This window comes from Acinonyx jubatus, chromosome X (genome assembly GCF_027475565.1).
Source record: "Acinonyx jubatus isolate Ajub_Pintada_27869175 chromosome X, VMU_Ajub_asm_v1.0, whole genome shotgun sequence".
Taxonomy (NCBI): domain Eukaryota; kingdom Metazoa; phylum Chordata; class Mammalia; order Carnivora; family Felidae; genus Acinonyx; species Acinonyx jubatus.
In genome coordinates this window covers 14688409-14706508 of record NC_069389.1, presented here as the reverse complement: position 1 = coordinate 14706508, position 18100 = coordinate 14688409, and the positions used below count along the sequence as shown (strand labels likewise).

At 37.8% G+C, this 18100-nt stretch overlaps 1 protein-coding gene across 4 annotated transcripts in view; it reads right to left on the bottom strand.

Annotated features, from left to right (window-relative positions):
* Window positions 1-18100, bottom strand: part of CDKL5 (cyclin dependent kinase like 5) — a 196711-nt gene that overhangs the window by 46982 nt on the left and 131629 nt on the right. For all 4 annotated transcript variants that reach the window (XM_027054643.2, XM_027054640.2, XM_027054644.2 and 1 more), the window contains exons 5-9: window positions 14758-14894; window positions 9295-9415; window positions 6490-6549; window positions 4002-4092; window positions 316-505 (exon numbers count right to left, since the gene is read on the bottom strand). In XM_027054643.2, coding sequence (XP_026910444.1) covers window positions 316-505; window positions 4002-4092; window positions 6490-6549; window positions 9295-9415; window positions 14758-14894 — 599 coding nt within the window. The remainder of the gene's footprint in view (window positions 1-315; window positions 506-4001; window positions 4093-6489; window positions 6550-9294; window positions 9416-14757; window positions 14895-18100) is intronic.

Below are 18100 nucleotides of genomic sequence, written 5' to 3'. Positions count from 1 at the left end.
GGGGGATGCTTAATATTGTAGACAAACATTCTGAGATAACCAAAGTTTAGAATATAATAATGCATATGCTAGAAGAGGTTTTAAAAATTTGGAGCTTATAAATTAGGAAAAACATTAGCAATTTCCACTTTCAGACTACTTTAAAAAATTCACAAATATTATATAAGTTTCAAAAATATTATAATGGGGATTATAAACATTGTAATGGGAAAGGGAATAGTATTCAGTGGATGGCTTAGCATTCCATTGTGTAATGAACAATGATTTAAATACTGCTATATTGATTCCATCTGGAGTTTTAGTAAAGCCTCTTACCCGGAGCCCATGGAATCGAGGATTACTGTAGAAGAGCTTCATCTGCTCAGATGGAAGTGGTCCTAGCACCTTCTGAATAGTAAAAAGTTGGTCGATTTCACTTTCTCCAGGAAATAAAGGCTGTCCATCACTGAGCTCCCCAAGAATACAGCCCACTGACCACATATCTACGGACTTTCCATAAGGAGCTCTGAAAAGCAATTGGAGAGATTATTTTGGAAAATGAAGAAATATGTTTTAATAATTTCCAAATTATTATGAAAAGATTCATGACTTAAAGCACATTTGTGTCTTTTAAGGAATTAAAAGTGAGGCTGACAAAAGGACTTATGGATATCCAAGTAAAGACTCACAGCACAAGTAAATAAATCTATGCTAATAAAACCATCAGTTTAATAACAATTTAGTTAGTATACACGAAGTTGAAATCTATTCACATCTGGGCATATTTTGAACATGAATGGCTTAATAAACCCTAATACAGTGCACATGTCTGATGAGTTAATACTTCACTTGGAAAATGAAATGCTCCCAAGAAATGTATTTAATAGGTAATTATCCTGTAGCTCTCGAAATGTTACAAAGTTAACACCTCATCCATCCTTTGAGTTCAGTCTATTAAAATGTACTACTGACTTACAGGTCTTCTTGAACAACAAACACAGAATAACCTCTGATTGCACAGAGTCACGATTTCAAATACCTAAGAGTGTGCTATGCTCTACTGTATTATTTACCTGAAACTATTTGTACCCTATGTATTAGGGGGCTTTATGTGATAACTGTTTGTCTTAAAGCATTTTTGCCCCCATTTCCTTAGGGGTTTACACCTCTCCTCTAGGATCTGAGTTTACCAAAGGGTTTTAGGAGTGTTACTGTTATTAATAAATGGAGGCTATCCGTGAAAATCTAACTTTTCCAAAACAATTTTACATGTATCTATAGCCAATATCTACAGCCTTAAATCAAATTATATGTGGCAAATTAAGAAGCCATATTTTCTTTAGTTTCAAACACAAATAATCCAAGTTTTAAGAAGGCAACGCCAAAATAAAGGATCTGAAAAAAAATATGGATGAAATTCTAGAATGCTATAATGATACAGCAGTAATACAAAACTTTTAACAAATACTCTAAGTGAAAGCAATGTTAACCCCACACAGACTATGTTGCTAGGACAATAAATCATTATAACTGTAAGTTGGTATTTTATTTATCTCATGTCCTTCCCACAAAAACCTAAGGACCATATTAGGAAACTTCACCTAGATTTTTTGGGTAGCTTGTGGGGGAGGGAAGGATACTGACCTTTCTTTAAAAGTGCTAGATGAAGAAACCTATGGACAATCTCTACATACCCAAATTGTGCTGTTTTTCTTCTGTCAACGAATTTGAGTAATTTATGCAGCTGGAACTATTTTGAATGTCAAGGACAAAGTTTGAGGAGGTACAAAAATATAAATTCTTAATGTTACCCAAAAATCAACTGATTTCAATGGGACTTTGACACAAATAATATGGTTCTTCAACTAGTACCTGACAATCATTTAATTAGCAATATTTAATTTGGCTGAAATTAGTTGGGAGTCCCCATCTACTTTTGGTAACTCCCACACATCTCTAAACATAATTGCAGTTTTCTGACAGGTATTATTAGGCAACAAATACTCTCTGAAGGTCTGCCCTAAGGCTGTCCTCAGAATGAACTCCTTGGGGCCATCTTATAGACAAAACTATATTACAAAAAGTCCTCTAGCATACTTGAATCCTCAGATGGTGCTCTAAGAACAATCTACTTCATACTCATTTCTTTGGCAAATCTGTCCAGTAAATTCAAATTTCAATCCCTCCCAAAAGAAAATGGACTATGCATCCCAATGAGTCCAGACAGAGGTACACAGAAAAAGGAACAAAGACAAACATAAAAGAAAATCACTCCTAAAACCAAGTTTAAAAATTAGCACAGAAATCCTAGGGGTGCCTGAGTGGTTCAGTTGATTAAGTGTCCGACTCTTGATTTTGGCTTAGGTCATGATCTCATGGTTCATGAGATCAAGCCCCACATTGGGCTCCACGCTCAGCGAAGAGCCTGCTTAAGATTCTCTTTCCCTCTCCTTCTGCTTCTGCCCCTCTCTTGCTCTCTCTCTCTCTCTCTCTCTCCAAAAAAATAAATAAAAGATATTCTAAAATCTACCCACACAAAGAGAGATAATAAAGTGACTAACCATCATTTGTTTCCCAGGATAAAGCAAGCTTTTGATTTCAAAAAAAGAGTAAAGCTTTCCATAACTGATATCAATAATTCTTATAGGCTCTATGTCAGCAATGGATCAAGAATCACAACCAGATGGTTGATAGACAGTAGGAAATCAATTGTGAACATAAAAATAAACCTTCAGTAACTTAAACATATAGTCATCATGATCGTCAACAAAAGAAACATAGAAATTTATGTTCCTACTATATAAAAAGTAACTTTTAAAAATTAAATTTCTCACGTACCCCAGATACATGTACAGCACACTAAAGAGATGAAACCTATAAATAGTGCACCAGTCACCATTACCACCATTTCTAATTCTATTTGTAGAGTGTGCCTTCTCTCTCCATTCTTGGATGGTCCCCAAGAAGGAAATACATCTAGGGAAAATAAGAAAATGCTACAACAAAGGTAAGTAGAGGATTATTAACATAACTATGTGATCGAGTTCAGGAGGATAGGCTCCTTCTGAGGCTCTCAAGTTAAAACAAACTAAAAAGAAAAGAAGAATCTTACCAGAAACCCTATCCTGGTGTTAACAGATGAATGAAAGAGCACTGAAAGTGGAAGGATGGGCACAAGGTGGGTGGATGTGGAGATATTGCTGAGAAAACCAACAGTGCAGTGTGTGTTTGAATAGCCATTTACCATCAAACAGGATTTCTCTATTCAGAAGAAAATTTGCAACTGGTTCGATATTTACATCATGTTTTTAGCAAAGTGGTTAAATATAAGAGATACTTGGTAAGTGTTTGTTGAATAAATGAACAAAGGAATGAACAAACCAACCGACAGGCAGAATGTGAAACTCCTCTTAATGTGGAAGATTATTAGCAAAGGTGGAGGCAATAATTCCCCCTATTTCTGTAACTGTGCCACTCCTCCCATGAAGACGTGGAGTTTATTTCTCCATCCCTTGAATCAGGGCTTGACCATGTAATGTGTTTTGGTCAGTGAGGCAAAAGTCATGCAATCAGAGGCCTGAAAACCACTTTTACTTTGGGGCTTGCCCAAAAACAAGCAAAATTCTTGCTGTGGGGAGTTTTTCTGTTCTCACGTGAAGAAACTAGGACTAGCCCACTGGACGATGAGCCTCCATGGAACAAAGATGGTCTGTCCCAGTTGAGGCCTCCAGATGATCTGCTGAGTGACTATAGCTACCTGAGCGACTCCCATGGAAACCAGCAAAGAACAATTCAGCTGAACTTCAATTACTGACTCTCCCAAATCACTGGCACCCAGAATTGTGAGCAAATAAAATGGTGTTTTGTTTTACACCATTAAGTTTTGGGGTGGTTTGCTACACTGCAATAGGTAACTGGTATTTAATTAAATAAAGTTCTTATCTTTCATTGATGACCCCAAAGCTAATGATATAGGATCAGCAGATACAGAAACGGCATTTTATTTGGGGAAGGTAACTCACCCAAGTAAGAGTTCTGGAGACCGATACCACCTGGTGGCCACATATTCTGTATAATTCGCATTATTGCCTTCTGATAGATTCCGAGCAAAACCTGAAAGATAGAAAAACCCAAAGGTGTAACTTTGAAAAAGAAAGAATTTCATATTGGCAAAGTATTTCAGTGCTAGTAATATTTTAAAGGAACATCAAAAGAACATAATAACTGGTACTGAATGGGTTGTTTATTAATGGTGACTTCGTAATTTTCAAAGGTTAGTGTGTGCATATGTCACTTAAAATATGTAGTGTATTCACTAAAAAAAAAAAAAAAGTCTCCCCTTACACTGCAGAAGTCCATGTTTTTGAAGTTATCACATGGTTTTATAAGCATTCAGAGCCTACTTTTAAGTCAGCTCTCTCAATAAATGCAAATCTTAGAAACAAAATGAAGTCCCCACAAGAGCCCAAGTCAAAGCTAAAATACTTTGTCACAGATGGTCATCATATTCTGACATGTGGGACTTAATACAGTATTTGTATATCTACTGTTGCTGGTCAGTTCTAGCCATTATATAAGCAACTAAATAGTTGGTGATGATGGAAACTAAGCAGGCCAAAATTATTTTCATCTCCTAATGTGACTGAGAAGCATATTAGGGGTATCTAAATTACTTATACAATCTATCATTATTTTCCCTCCAAACCCTTTCAAAAGTTTTGGGGCCAAAAACTAAGCCAATAGGTAAGCTAATTAATTACCCACCTAACTCACCAAAAACATTATGGATAGTCACAGAGAACCAGAACATTAAAATAAGGGATAAAAATTAAGGTGTATATCAATTTTGAAAAGTAGAAAAATCATGTTTCTTAAAACAGAACTGTAAAAAATAAAAACCACAGCAAAAATCAAAGCCCTAACTCCAATTAATACTCCTTTGTAAGACATATTTAAAAGAAATATTCCTATTTTTGAATGGAATTCTTCAAGCCAGACAAAGGAGCTCATGTTGTGGGAAGAAAAGCAATTCAGAAATTGTCACTGGGGATGCACAGGGCACAGAGTACCACACGCAGTGCTGCCATGTGAAACTTCCTCACCGCTAAAAATTGTCTTTCCTTTACAAAATGAGGCCAGACCAGGAATACTCTTTTCCTATTATTAACCATTCCACTGACATCTCTTTTGTAGTTATTACTTGTTTACAAATTTCAATAATTTGGGGTTTTAAGCAGATCACCAACCCATAGAATCATGGAGGCATAGTCAAGGGTGCATGAGGCACACAAAGTGTCAGTATTTGGTGGTAGTCACAATTATGGATAGGAAGCCAGAAATAGAACCACAAATACTCCTTTTAAATAACTGTATTTCAGTATTTCTTTTTTATTCTCCTAAACACTTCTTAAGATGCTTAAAATATAGCAGGACTCTTCTTTGTAATATGCCTTACAAAGTATGAAGAAAAGTAAAGCTACCTGTGTTATATTAAAGATATTAATATTCAAATTCTTTGAAAGCACTGGGTGAAAACAGTTACACATGCTTCTAACAGCTACACGGGACAAAACTGGTCACTCACACAGTGAATTCTTAGAATGCTGCCATTTCCCATTTGTTTGATTCACCTTGGAGGTACCAATCTAACTTCTGCTTATGAAAGGACACAGTCTCATTTACATATAGGTTTACATTATATTTTTGGTTATATTTGAATACATGAAAAAATAACATTAAAAAAAGTCAAGTTGTTATTTTTCAGCATATGGATTAGAGAAAAGAATTTTTAAAAGTGACCTATAACTTAAACACCCTAATTTATAGTTTTATAACCTTTCTGAATTATTGTAATGTAAATTTTTAAGAGCACTTAATACATTTTTATACATATATGGAGAACAACACACAATTTTCTATTAGGAGATAGTACAACTCAAAAGCTCCCTAATACACTCAACCAGGAGCTGGAATGTTAGACATCAATTACTAATCTCATTCACTCAACATTTAAAGGGAATAAATGGAACTGTTCTAAAAATGTCTTTGACCTGTACAGGTATGTAACTACTGCGTACACATGATACACATGTATTTACATAGGCATATTTTTAGTGTTTATGATCATACCTAAGATAATTTCTATCAACATTTAAAAATATTTTTAAAATATTCTTTTATCCTACCCAATACGGAAGGCCATAGTGGTATTTCGTAGAAAATTCTTTTTCTAGAGTCATTAAGCACTGGGCTTATGAATATACACACATGCACATATTTGCTTTGCATTCTCATTAAGCAAATACTGCATTATGACTTTTTAAAAATGGTAGACAACACCATGCAAAGAGAGTATTCTCCCAACAATCAATTTTCCAATATATGACTGAAAAGAATATTCCTCTAATTTAAGTCAAAACATAAGAAATACTTCTAATAAGCCTTTAAAAAGCTACCTATGTGTTATATTAAATTAATTCTACTTATAAGTTTCCATTTCTTTTAACTTACCAAAATCACACAGTTTCAAAACATCATTGTGGCTGATTAAGAGATTTTCTGGCTTGATATCTGAAGTATGAAGATTAAGAAACAATTGTTAAAAACTGTTCCATGTACTGCTGACTGACACTCTTGGATCACTATAACAGCAGCTAATTAGAAATATCCAGAGTAATTTGAATAGAAACCTGTGGCAGCAAAAAGCAGAGTAACACATTTTATACTGGTACGTAAAAGTTTCAATTTGTTTTGGAGAAGCATGCAGACCACAATTTCAAAAATATTTTTTTGCTTTAAATCTTAAAGGTATTAATGGAATCTGTGAAAGGAATTTAAGAATCATTGAATCTAGGCCACCATGTCTCAAGGAACTATCTACTTTATAAAATACTAATGACATCAATTTTGGGAGTTTGAATATTAATTTTTTGGAGATAGAATATACATATATATATATTCTATATATATATTCTATATATATATTCTATATATATTCTAAAGTTCATGGGGTATCTGGGTGGCCCAGTTGGTTGAGCATCTGACTCATGATCCCAGGGATGTGGGACTGAGCCCCACGACCGGTTCGTGCTAAGCGTGGAGCCTGCTTAAGATTCTCTCTTCCCCCACCCCCTGCCCTTCTCCCCTGCTTGTGTGTTCTGTATTAAATAAATACACTTAAAAAAAAAAGAGAAATCATTTCTCTTGTCATTTTCTATATAATTTCTATATTTATATCTCTCTTTAGCTTTCCTGTGTAGTTCACAATTATAAATATCTAATGCTGAAGCTATACTGGATGAGTCAAGAAAAGATTTCTCATTTTTTCCATGGATGTTCTGAAGATGTGGTGGGAGCTAAGTAGAAATACACAGAAAATGCTATTTAATTCCTACCCTGGGAGACATCTCACAATTCTATTTTTTAGAGTATCAATCATTTATATCATATGGCAGAGGTGAAAAAGGAGAAAGGGAAGACGGAGGAGTAAAATCTGTAGATTTCAGAATCATGGTTTCTTTTTTGTGTTTTTTTTTTTTTTTTTAATTTGAGAGAAAGAGAGAGCAAGGGAGAGGGGCAGAGAGAGAAAGAATCTTAAGCAGGCTTCATGCACAGAGTGGAGCCCAACACAGGGCTCAGTCCCCAACCCTGGCATCATGACCTGAGCTGAAACCAGGAGTCAGATGCTCAACTGACTGAGCCACCCAGGCGTCCCTCAGAATCATGGTTTCTACGGCGAATTCATAACCATTGATTTACTGTATACTTAACCAAATCACAGCAATACCACAGAACTACAGCTAAATCAGTTCCTTATTAACATCCTCATATTGCAGTATACACTGTTATTAGAATCATTACCCCAGACACTAGATGTGCGGTTGGCTTGAAGACATACCTATACTACCAACAACCTTTTTTTAAAAATATAATTTATTGCCAAATTGGTTTCCATACAACACCCAGTGCTCATCCCAACAAGTGCCTTCCTCCCTGCCCATCACCACTTTCCCCTCTCCCCCCCCCCCCCATCTACCCTTAGTTTGTTCTCACTCCTTAAGAGTCTCTTATGGTTTGCCTCCCTCCCTCTCTGTAACCTTTTTTCCCCCCTCCTCACCCCTCCATGGTCTTCTGTTAAGTTTCTCAAGATCCACATATGAGTAAAAACATATGGTATCTGTCTTTCTCTTCCCGGCTTATTTCACTTAGCATAATACCCTCCAGTTCCATCCACGTTGCTGCAAATGGCCAGATTTCATTCCTTCTCATTGCCAAGTAGTATTCCATTGTATATATAAACCACATCTTCTGTATCCATTTGTCACACCAACAACCTTGGTATGGTAACTGGTATGAAAGTCAAATCCAAGAGAAATATAAACTTTTTCTAGATATAATTAATAGAAGTTGGCATTCTTCACATGACCTTTAAGCTATTCTTAAAGTGACACTATTTTTAAAGGGATATCCTTGTATGTCTGTACAGGTAAATTAAAAGGTAGTATTCATTTATTTGATAATTCAGAGACAAGAAGGAGATACTGTAACATTTTCCGATAAACATCTTTTGGCTTCATTATTTTATCAATATGTGTCCCATTACTGTAAAACTCTAGAATTCAAGCAAGATTATCAGCAGAAGATAAATGGTGTAGAGTCAAAGACAGTGCTGAACAAGTAATTTCCCTTTTATTACTATAAATCACTCACCTCACAGCAATAAAGGACAAAATAAAACAGTTTATGGAAGCATAATCATGACCTTTATGCAAGGTTGATCATGCCTACAACTTGCAATGGGCACTTTCCACTCATGGGTAGGGCAATTCAGGAGGTAAAGGTACATACCAGAGGTTGTTGGTCTAAGAGGGAATGAGAGGTGACAGTCAATGGGGGAGGTCAGTGACTTAAGGACCACCTTTAAAGCCTGATTCTGAGTGGTTTCACATTACCTGGTCTACCAACAGGACCAAAGGCAATGGAGACTACCCCTTTGCTCGTTTCACCCCAAGTAAGCTTCAAAGTTCCCATTTGTTGAATTCTTTACATCCCAAGGCATTTCTAAAGTTGAGAATAGATCTGGTTATACAGAGACCTCACCATAATATCCAAATAAACTTGCAGTCTATCCTTTTGATAATTCAAAAGGAGACTTGGAAGGTAAACGATGTTCTCATATCCTGTACATTCGAAATGTATTTAATTCAAAGGGAACATCAGCACCCATGGAAATATTGTTAAGAGAGTAACATGTAAAATATTTCATTACATTCGATGTTTTCTTAATATTGTCCTTTTCAAAACTTTCATACTTACCTCTATGTACAATATCGTTCTTATGGCACCAGTGAATAGCTTTGATTAGCTGATAGATATAACTTTTAACTTTTTCAGGTGGAACTCCATTTGGCATTTCTTCCAGCAGTTCAAGCATATTCTAAAAATTAAATAGGGAGCCATTAATCTCCACAAATTAGGCAGGCCATAAATCATGTAGTAACAATTTAAAAAAGCATCTTGGGGCGCCTGGGTGGCTCAGTCGGTTGAGTGTCCGACTTCAGCTCAGGTCATGATCTCACGGTTCGTGAGTTCAAGCCCTGCATTGGGCTCTGTGCTGACAGCTCAGAGTCTGAAGCCTGTTTCAGATTCTGTGTCTCCCTCTCTCTTTGCCCCTCCCCCCCATCTCTCTCTCTCTCTCTCTCTCTCAGAATAATTTTTTTTTTTTAAAAAGCATCTTGGATGATAATTCATCCAATACACAGCATGCATTTTAAAAAGCTGTTTGTTTTCCATCTACAACTTTTTTCATGAAAAAGCAGGATACTCTATTAAATCAAAGCTCTCTTTTAAGAGAAATTCCATTTTTACTATTCCTCAGTGCTGCCCCAAATAATAACCCTGGTACTTTCCACTCTCCCTAAAAATGTTTAAGGCATCATTTTAGAATATTTTCAAGGGAAAAGCAATACAAAGTAGAGAGAAGATGCTGTAATGTATAAAGGAGGGGGTAAACAAGCATTTTTAACACAGTGCACTGTGCATGTTTAATAGCACCTTGCAATAAAATCAAGCCTTGAAAATATTTCTGGAGGACCTGGAAAATATTCTTAAAAGAAAATGATCCTTAATTTTAGAAGTGATCCATGCAATCGGTACAAAAATTAAGACAGGCTAGAAAATGCTGTTGAAATAAACACAGACTCCCAACAAATCAATTTTTGAAACTCTTAGCCTGGAGTCAGAGATCATTCTAAAACTCACGCAAAATTTTTTTACTAAGGAGAAACCCCACTTAACCAGTTTCTCTGAATTTCCGATTAACCACACATTTTCCATTCCCTCTGTAAAGCACCACATTAAGGCCCATAGCATTAGAGTTTATTGTTTGTAGACGACCATCTAGAAAAGCAGTTCTCAAAGTATGATCTGTGTGTGTCTTAGGGGTGGTTACCAGATCTTACAGAAGGCCCATGAAGTCAAAACTACATTCATAGTAACACTCAGCTTTTTGGCACTTTTACTATGTTTGCATTTACACTGATGACTCAAAGCAAGGATGGGTAAGCTGGTGGCACCCTAGCATAAATCAAGGCATTGGATTCCTCAATGCCACACTCTTACAGTTAAAAAGGAAGACAAAAAACCAGTTTTTTGTTTTTTGTTTTTCAACGTTTATTTATTTTTGGGACAGAGAGAGACAGAGCATGAACAGGGGAGAGGCAGAGAGAGAGGGAGACACAGAATCGGAAGCAGGCTCCAGGCTCTGAGCCATCAGCCCAGAGCCTGACACGGGGCTCGAACTCACGGACCGCGAGATGGTGACCTGGCTGAAGTCAGACGCTTAACCGACTGCACCACCTAGGCGCCCCAAAAAACCAGTTTTAGTTAAGGATGTCTTTCTTGGGGCGCCTGGGTGGCTCAGCTGGTTAAGCATTTGACTCTTGATTTTGGCTCAGGTCATGATCTCACAGTTTGTGAGATCGAGGCCCCCCACTCCCTGGGTTGGGTTCTGTGCTGTCAGTGTGGAGCCTGCTTGGGATTCTGTCTCCCCCTCTCTTTGCTCCTCCCTGATATGGGCGCATGTTCTCTCTTCTCTCTCAAAAAAGGATGTCCTTCTTTGATTAAGCAGTAAAAATTATTACTTGTATTAAATTTCAACTCAAGTACATGTCTTTTTAGGAATCTACATGATAAAATGGGGAATACACATAAAGCACTTCTACTGCATAACAAAGCATGATGGTTATCTTAAAGAAAATCACTTGGGTGATTGCGTTGAAAGCTGAACTAGCTGTTTATTTTTGATAGAATACCATTTTTTATTTGAAAGTATGACACACAAATGTAGTTATGTTAACATGTGATGGGATTCTTATTGTTATTTTTAAATGAATTAACTTTATATTGTTCAGTTCTGACTTGTAATATGATAAATATTAATAGATAAAGCCCAAATAAATAATAAGCTTTTAGGGTTTCTAAAAATGTTAACAGTGTAGGAGTCCTAAGGACCAAAAAGTTAGAAAACCTCATACTTGCTCTAATACAACCTCACAATTTTGTTCCCACCAGTCAAGCTGCATATAATCAGTTATTCATAACACTCCCATACCTATTTGTAACAGATGCACTTCTTTTAATACAATTAAATATCATATAAACCAATGAAATAATATTTTAAATAAAGAAATTTGCTGTTTATAAGAAAGCAAAATTTAATACTTTGGAAAGACTGAATGAAGGACAGTCACTAAACATACTGCTGTCTAATGGTATGTGAGTGCAGCAACTAAAAAATGCTGGCAAGGGACAGGTGGTGATGGTGATAAGGATTCTGCACTGAGATTACTTTTTAATGTTTTTAAGCTTTAGTTTGGGTTTACAGAAGCTCTCACAGGCTATCATAGTTAATGCATTATGGGTATGATGTATCTAAGACTCATCAGAACTCCAATCAGAAGATCAATGCTCCAAAGGCCCTGACCCTACCCCTAAGGAGTAGGAAATGAATATATACTGATATATTTTAAGTTAAAATGTTTCAAGTATGTATGCATGATTTTTTAATGATTCTCCACTCGAGTTGCCTTTTTCAATTAACAAATGCATAGGAGCTCCTAAATGCACATGAAGAATAAGAGGGCTTTGCAATACAGAAAATAAATCGTATGTCTCATTTCATATCATGTTCTAAATCTGTCAGTGGCAGATAGGAATGCCCCTCGATAGCCATTCTTCCCTTTAGTCCACAGTAATACAATTTGTAAGTCGATACATAGGTGCTCAGAATGAAGAGTACATTTCCCCTCTGCCTTGCAGCTTGAGACGCCATGAAAGTAAGTCCTGGCCAAGGGGATGTGATAGCTGGAGTGTGATCTTGACCTTGAAGACAAGGGCCACATCTCAAGGGTGGCAGAATGGAAAGGCAGAAGCAACCTAGGTCTCACACAGCTGTGGAGCAGTTACCGTACCAGCCCTGTACTGCTTACCTTTGTATTTGTATGTGAGGAAGAAAGAAACTTCTATTTTGTTTAAACCACTGTAATCCTGTATGTCTGTAACAACCCCACTACCCCTTAAGAGCATCATTTTCTTGCCCTCTTGAGACTCTTTGTTAATCTCGTTAGGCACTGTTGCTGATGGGAGGTCACCTTCCACGGAAAAACCACAGGGTCAGGCCAAGAACCCCAGGTCTGGGGGACACAAGACAGAAGGTCTGGTAGCAGCTCTGCCACTTATTGGCAGAGAGATCTCAGACATGACAAAACGTCTGGTACACAGAGGTGATTTCCCCATGTGTTCATAGCAAATTGTTATTAATCATGAACCATCACCATGAACAGAACAGAAATAAATAAGACAAACCGAAACAGATCTGTCAGAATTGCATTACTGGCAGTGAAAATGGTAAACTGCATGATTATTCTTGCAACTAAAAAATAATATAAAGAGCATCCTATTTTTACAGGAATCCTTTTTTTATAACTTTTTATAAATATCAAATTTCAGTTTAATTTTGGTAGGGAAGGTCCTTTAGGAATATGCCTAAACTGACAAAGAAAAAGAAACCTTTAAGCAGATTTTGGAAAAGAAACACAAAACAGTGTTTTATTTTTATTTTAAGTTTCTTTCTTTGTTTTTGAGAGAAGGAGAGCAAGCAGGGGAGAGGCAGAGAGAGAGAATCCCAAGTAGGCTCCGAGTTGTCAGCACAGAACCTGATGCAGGACTCGAACCCACAAACTGTGAGATCATGACCTGAGCTGAAACCAAGAGCTAGACGCTTAACCAACTGAGCCACCCAGGCATCCTCATGAAACAGTGTTTTAAAATGACAAAGAAACTTGTAATACGTTTCAAGTTTTGCTTGAATTGAAATTCCTATGTATATTTATTTTCATTAGAAAAATAATTTGTAGGGGCACCTGGGTGGCTCAGTCGGTTAAGCATCTGCCTTTGGCTCAGGTCATGATCTCACAGTTCATGGGTTCAAGCCCCACATCAGGCCCTCTGCTGTCTGCGCAGAGCCCACTTTGGATACTCTGTCCCCCGCCCCCACCCCCCACCCCCGCCCCACACTCTCCGGCCCTCCCCGCTCATGCATTCTGTCTCGAAAATAAGTAAATAAAAAATTATTAAAAAGAAAAAAAAAGAGAAAGAATTTGTAAAGGCTGAATTAATTCAAAAGCCACACTCCTGGGTCATCTTGGCAACACTGCTTTCTATTTTGTGATGATGATGGTGGTGGTGACACTATCATTTATGACATAGAAGGCATCTGACAAACATAACCCTCCCCAGCCTTCATGTTCATTAGAAAGCCTCATTTTATCATGTACAAATTCCTGATTTTATCATGCAGATTCCTACAAAGACATGTACTCAAGAAGTGAAATATAATAAAAGTAGTAATTTTTAGTGTTGTTTAGCTATTAACAGGAAATCAGGAACCACATATTTATTCATCAAGGAAACCTCTAAAAGGTCCATCTGGCACCAGTTTATTCTACTCCTGTAAAGGTACTTATTTAAGTTTTGGACAATAACCAACCACTGTAGGGCAGCTACCCTCAAAGAAATTCAAAGGCCCACCTATTGATTACTGCAGCATACATTAGCCCCTAGGCCACACATCATTAAAACTGTCACTAATCATTACCAATTAAAAAAAAAAAAATACCAAGGCAAGTATACAGATAATTTGAACCGTGTGTGCTTTTCTTCTTTTCTCCCATGCTTCCAATTCATTATCTGTGGCCTCATCTACCTCCTCACGCCTCACCTTATGCCTCCTGGCACATCTTCTTCCCTCAAAGCCAAAGCACTGACATTTCATAAAAGGTTGCTCCATGAGCCCACTCATTCACCACCTTAGGTCTGATTAGGCAGCCACCCTAAGCTCCCAGGCTGCCTCACACATACCTCTGTCATCTTATGCCATCACTGTCAACTTACTTGTCTCTCCCTCAGAGGCCTTGCCTCGGTTTAATTTAAATAAAGTACATCTAAAAATTACCTGTTGAACACAGATTCTAAGATTTTAGAAGCCAAATCAATACACTGTTGAAATTTAAGATGATCTTTGTACAGTTAAATTGCGCAAAACCCTTCAATATATTTCAGGGCTTCTAATGATTACGGATAAAAAATTCATTTTTAAAGTACTGAGATTATGAGTACATTGATAAATCATACTAGACAATAATACTTCCTTGAACAGTGTCAGAAATGACTCTACATAAAAGAATCAGGCAAATTCCATATTATCAATTAGTGACTTACTTTTTCAACATATTCAAACACCAAGTACAATTTCCCCCTCCGACGAAAGGCTTCCTTCAGCTCCACGATGTTTTCCTGCTTGAGAGTACGCAGCATTTTAAGCTCTCGTAAAGTCGTTTCCTTGACTTCTTCATTTTCTAGAATGTAAACAATGGTGGAGAAGAGTAAAATTAAAGCTTTCAAACCACTGTTGAAAAAATTCTAAAAACAATGAAAACATACCAATTTTACTTTCCACTTTGAGTACTTTCTGCATAAGAAGTTCAAGGATGGAAGAATAAATATCACATTTTCTTGTTGAAAGGATCAAGAATTAGCCACTTAAAGAAGAAAAGGCTTACTTGACCAGCATGAACCTAATTTTCCCCTTATGTTTTCTTGTACTCCGTATTGCAGAGGGTATGTGTAAACACAGACTTACAGATACAACATATCAATCTACTGTCATTTTAATTCTAACACTTCCTACTGACAAAGGAGGAGTTTAAAAGAGTAAAAAGGAATCAATGGTATCAGTGTGCAGAGCAGCCTCTAGGCAGCATCTGTAGCAGCTGATGTTTTTAACTCTAGCCGGAAGCTTTGGCTTAAAAGAACATTTTATTTCTCTGGCTGCATGTGAGTCACCTCAGTGAGCAGAGGTCATATGCCAGGCACCCACGATGCAGCTCATAGTCAAGTTGCAGGGAATTCTAGGAGAGTCTGATCTCTCTGAACAGCAGCTGCTATAGGTTCCTGCTGTCCTCCTGTGGCATGTCCACCTGTCCATCCCAGATGGTGTAGCTGTACTGGGACGGAGAACTTATGCTGAACCAATATAGCCTTCCATATGATCAACTTCACTCACGATAACCCCCACAGGCATGGAGGAAGGACAGAAGTCACATTAACTCTAATGGATGAATTGGCAGGGGAGTAAGGAAGGTAATACTTTTCTTTTTTAGTGAGTTTTTGTGATACCTTTAGGTGTAGCCTGGAAATGCTAACTACCATGTTTACATATATACATATATGAATGTGTACACACACACACACACAAGAATACAGGTTCATAATTCTTTTACCTGCAATTTCAAAAATCCATCTAAAAACTGAACACTTTCTCCAAGTGTATGGCAAATCTCTTTAGAGGTAAAATCTAAACTGACATGAGACCACCTAGTCTTTGTTTATCCCACTTAGTAAGAACATTCAGGTGCTTGCTTCAGAAATAGTGTCTTACTGGGGCGCCTGGGTGGCTCAGTCAGTTAAGCGTCCAACTTCGGCTCAGGTCATGATTTCATGGTTCGTGAGTTCAAGCCCCACGTCAGGCTCTGTGCTGACATCTCAGAGCCTGGAGCCTGCTTCAGATTGTGTCTCCCTCTCTCTCTGCCCGTCCCCCCACTAATATTCTGTCTCTCTCTCAAAAAAATGAATAAACACTAATAATAAAAGAAACAGCATCTTATTACAGGGTGCTAAAGTAGCATGCCATATTTCCATTCCAAAACCCGGAAGTTGTGAATTCTAAAACACATTTGTCTCCAACATTTGGGGTCAGAGTCAAAATCCTAGCTTGAGAATCCAAGTTTTATGACCCTCAGGTTCAGGTATATTCAACCTCCTTCAGGTTCAGGGAAGAAGAAAATGAGAGTTTGGGGATGAGGATGAGAAAGATTAAAATGCCTTCTAAGAAGAAATGCCTCCTAAAGCAAGGTACACAAGAGGAAAAAGGCTGATGGGGCTAAATGGGGAGAGAAGATTCTAAATTAGGTGCCAGGAGTACTTCTCAGATTATTTTCTATCCCAGCCTATCTCCCAGCCCCCATTCAAACGGAGTTTAAAGAATCAAGAGACTGTAATAAACGCAAGGGCTTTGTAGCACGAGAGTATCTGTAATAAACAGGGAACAGAAAGTCAACACTCCTTTGTGAACTGGTTACACAAGTGAAATATTCTCCCTACTTCACACACACACACACACACACACACACACACACACACACACACACAAAACACAACTGTTGGGGAGCCCTGGAGCACAGATTAGGAAAGGACATAGAAAGATACTATCAGAAAGCAAGAAGTAGCAGTAGGATAGGTTGACAGTGGCATAAGCAGTGAGCCAGCCCAGCCAACATCAGGAGGGGGGGCGACTGGGAACTAGGGACTCACAGGGCCCCCATGAGGGGAAAAGAGTATGACACCATGGGGGTCACCTGGCAGTAGGGGGAATGTGATCAGGGGACCTCCCAAAGTGGCTTACAGGAATGTGGTGGGACAGAGGTCCAGCTGTTCTGCAAAATGGGGCTGAGCCAGATAAGTGGTATTTGGTGACTTTTAGAATTACTAAAACACTAACAGCCTTTAGTCTTATGAGGAAGGCTACCCCATCTGGGTTACTTTTGAGACTGAGATAATCAAACCAAAGTTCACCTATCTCTAAGACACAGAATGCCACAACGGTCTCGATACAAAGCAAATGATCTTCTAACAAGGAGATAATCCAATACAAATATAGTGATTACTCACAACCTGGTTCCTGTCTGCTTTTCCATTCCCCATTTCATATTCTTCCCACCCCACATTAGTCTTTCAGTTCTCCAAATAGCCCCAACTTAGTTTTTTCAACCTTAGGGCCTTTTAACTTGTTCCCTCTGCTTGGAACTCTCATTCTACAACCCAGACTCCTTACAGGGCTGGCTCTTCTTCAGGATTCAGTTTGAACAGCACTCCTCAGAAGCTTCACCCAGATCACTAAACCAAAGCAGGCTTCCACCCCTATTATTCCTTACCACACTGAACCTATTCTTTTGCAGACCAAGAGCTGCTATTCTTTCTGTTAGACCAAGAGCTCTAGGAGGAGAGGCCTAAGTTCTGCTGTTCAACAATACACACTCAACCACCTAGGACTGCACCCGGCACAAAGAAGGGATCAATAAATACTTCTGACACAAACACGTCCACTGATATCATGAGGAAATCTTCACTCCTATGTGGCTAGCCCTCATTCCCTTAAGATGTGGGAAGCAGCGATGTGATGGCAAACAAGAGGCACTTTCCCTCTCAGTTTTGAGTACGGTACTTTCAATCTTCTCTCTAGAACGTTAAGAGGGCAGCTTTTCGGGCAGTAAGACAAACCAAATTTCTTTTTCCCTATATACCACTATGCCTGGTTGTCTTCTACAATATGTGATTATAAAAAATGGGGCTCCAGAAAACTTAAAGTACTAAAAAGGGTCACGAACACATATATATTTAACCATTCATTAATAACATCCATAAGCTATACTGGAGCTGGGTACAAAAAAAATGTTGCAACTAAGTCAAAAGTAAATACAGCTGGTGTATCTTTTCTAGTCAACTG